Below are 1,866 nucleotides of genomic sequence, written 5' to 3'. Positions count from 1 at the left end.
AAGGCGGAACCATTCTGGGTCACAAACTGCATATTTTACAGGGTCTTTGGAACCAAACCAGGGTTCTAACTGACCTGAAAAGGGTTCCATCTTGATGTTTCAGAGGGTTCAAGAACAACTGGTCCTACATGGCACTATTTCTTTTCCTTTTCTGAGAGTGCATCTCTTCAGGGTTGTGTTTGAGTGGAGAACCGTTTCCAGTGGAGGGATACTGACCTGTTGTACCCGTTGAGGGAGAACGCCCCCTGCGGTTGTGCAGAGGTACTGCTCTTGAAGTAGTAGACACAGCCCTTGTGGATGATGAGGTAACGCAGAGGCCCTATGGGGAAGAGAGGAGCAGAGCGTTAGCCAATCACAGGAGTGGAGACTTAGCCAATCACAGGAACAGAGAGTTAGTCTCTCTTGCATTAGAGATTTTCTATCTCAGTGAGACTAATGTGAATACATACTGTAAATGTTAGTCGCACTGAAATGAAAAAAGCATTCTGTCCCATTTTGGTTCACATAATTGGTCATAGTGTTCACCTATTCAACGATCTATGGCAAAAAAATTACAAAATTCTACTTTTGTTGTAATCTTATATCAAAGTATATAATTTCTTACTTCCTGGAAAACGGTAGATCACGTGCAATGACGACAACAGGTACCTTAGATTTTAGGCCGATAATCTCACGACATCCACCCGTCAATCAACGCTATCCTTCTATCGAATCTGTCTAAAGTTCTTAAAACCCGTCCACTTGTCAATGTTCCAATCAAATTCCTCTAAACGCATGTCCCGCCCTCATAGCTTGTTTGCGTCGGAAATACGTCAAATTACGGAAGTTAGATGATCTCAAACGTCCGTTTCAGTGCGACTTTAATCTGACCGGACAGACGGATCTGCAGGTTTCCCAAAAGCTGCCTTCGTTAAGAGGCTCTTTAGCCCATTCAGTTGACCAATCAGAGAGCTTGCCCAGACCAGTTGACCAATCAGAACGCTCTAAATGAATGGCCCAAGAGTCTCTTAACGAAACGCAGCCCTGGCTCGTAGGAACTCACATTTCATGAGGCTGATCTGGCTCCCGCCCTTCTTGTGCAGGTAGCCAGAGGAGGACACGCCCCCGGGCATGGTCAGCAGGTTCTGAGCCCCGATGGCCCGCATGGGGACCGGCCATGACACCTCCTCTGTAGCCATGGTTCTGGGGGAGGAGAGGAGGAGCAGAGAAGAGAGGACAGAAGAAGAGAGGAGGAGAACAGAGGAGTAGAGAAGAGGAGAGGGAGGAGGAGAAGAGAGGACAGGAGAAGAGAGGAGGAGAACAGGGGAGTATAGGAGAGGAGAGGGAGGAGGAGAGAAGAGGAAGGTAGAGGAGAGGAGAGGGAGGAGGAGAAGATAAGACAGAAGAAGAGAGGAGGAGAGAAGAGGAAGGTAGAGGAGAGGAGAGGGAGGAGGAGAGAAGAGAAGACAGAAGAAGAGAAGAGGACAACAGGAGAGTACAGGAGAGGAGAGGGAGGAGGAGAGAAGAGAAGACAGAAGAAGAGAAGAGGACAACATAGGAGTACAGGAGAGGAGAGGGAGGAGGAGAGAAGAGAAGACAGAAGAGAGGAGGAGAACAGGGGAGTACAGGAGAGGAGAGGGAGGAGGAGAGAAGAGAAGACAGAAGAAGACAGAAGAAGAGAGGAGGAGAGAAGAGGAAGGTAGAGGAGAGGAGGACATAAAGGTACATTATGGAACATTACATTACTGTACATCATGGAACATCAAGGAACATTAAGGTACATTATGCTTTCAGAACTCATGCGTTTGCATCAGTGCTGGGATTTGAACCGACAATCTCAACGTTGCTATTCTATCTCTCAAACCTCTGAGCTATCATCCCAAAGTG

The 1,866-nt window shown here is 47.5% G+C and overlaps 1 protein-coding gene across 1 annotated transcript in view; it reads right to left on the bottom strand.

The window, feature by feature from the left end:
* sh3bp2 (SH3-domain binding protein 2) overlaps window positions 1-1,178 on the bottom strand; it is a gene marked incomplete at both ends in the record, with an annotated part of 9,842 nt that extends 8,664 nt beyond the window's left edge. Inside the window, 2 exons of the mRNA XM_084460149.1 lie at window positions 217-319; window positions 1,043-1,178. Coding sequence (XP_084316275.1) covers window positions 217-319; window positions 1,043-1,178 — 239 coding nt within the window. The remainder of the gene's footprint in view (window positions 1-216; window positions 320-1,042) is intronic.
* Between the last annotated feature and the right edge of the window lie 688 nt (window positions 1,179-1,866).

Source organism: Borostomias antarcticus (assembly GCF_949987555.1).
Source record: "Borostomias antarcticus genome assembly, chromosome: 30".
Taxonomy (NCBI): Eukaryota; Metazoa; Chordata; class Actinopteri; order Stomiiformes; family Stomiidae; genus Borostomias; species Borostomias antarcticus.
Note: the sequence above shows the minus strand (reverse complement) of the source record. Positions and strands in the feature narration are given on the sequence as shown.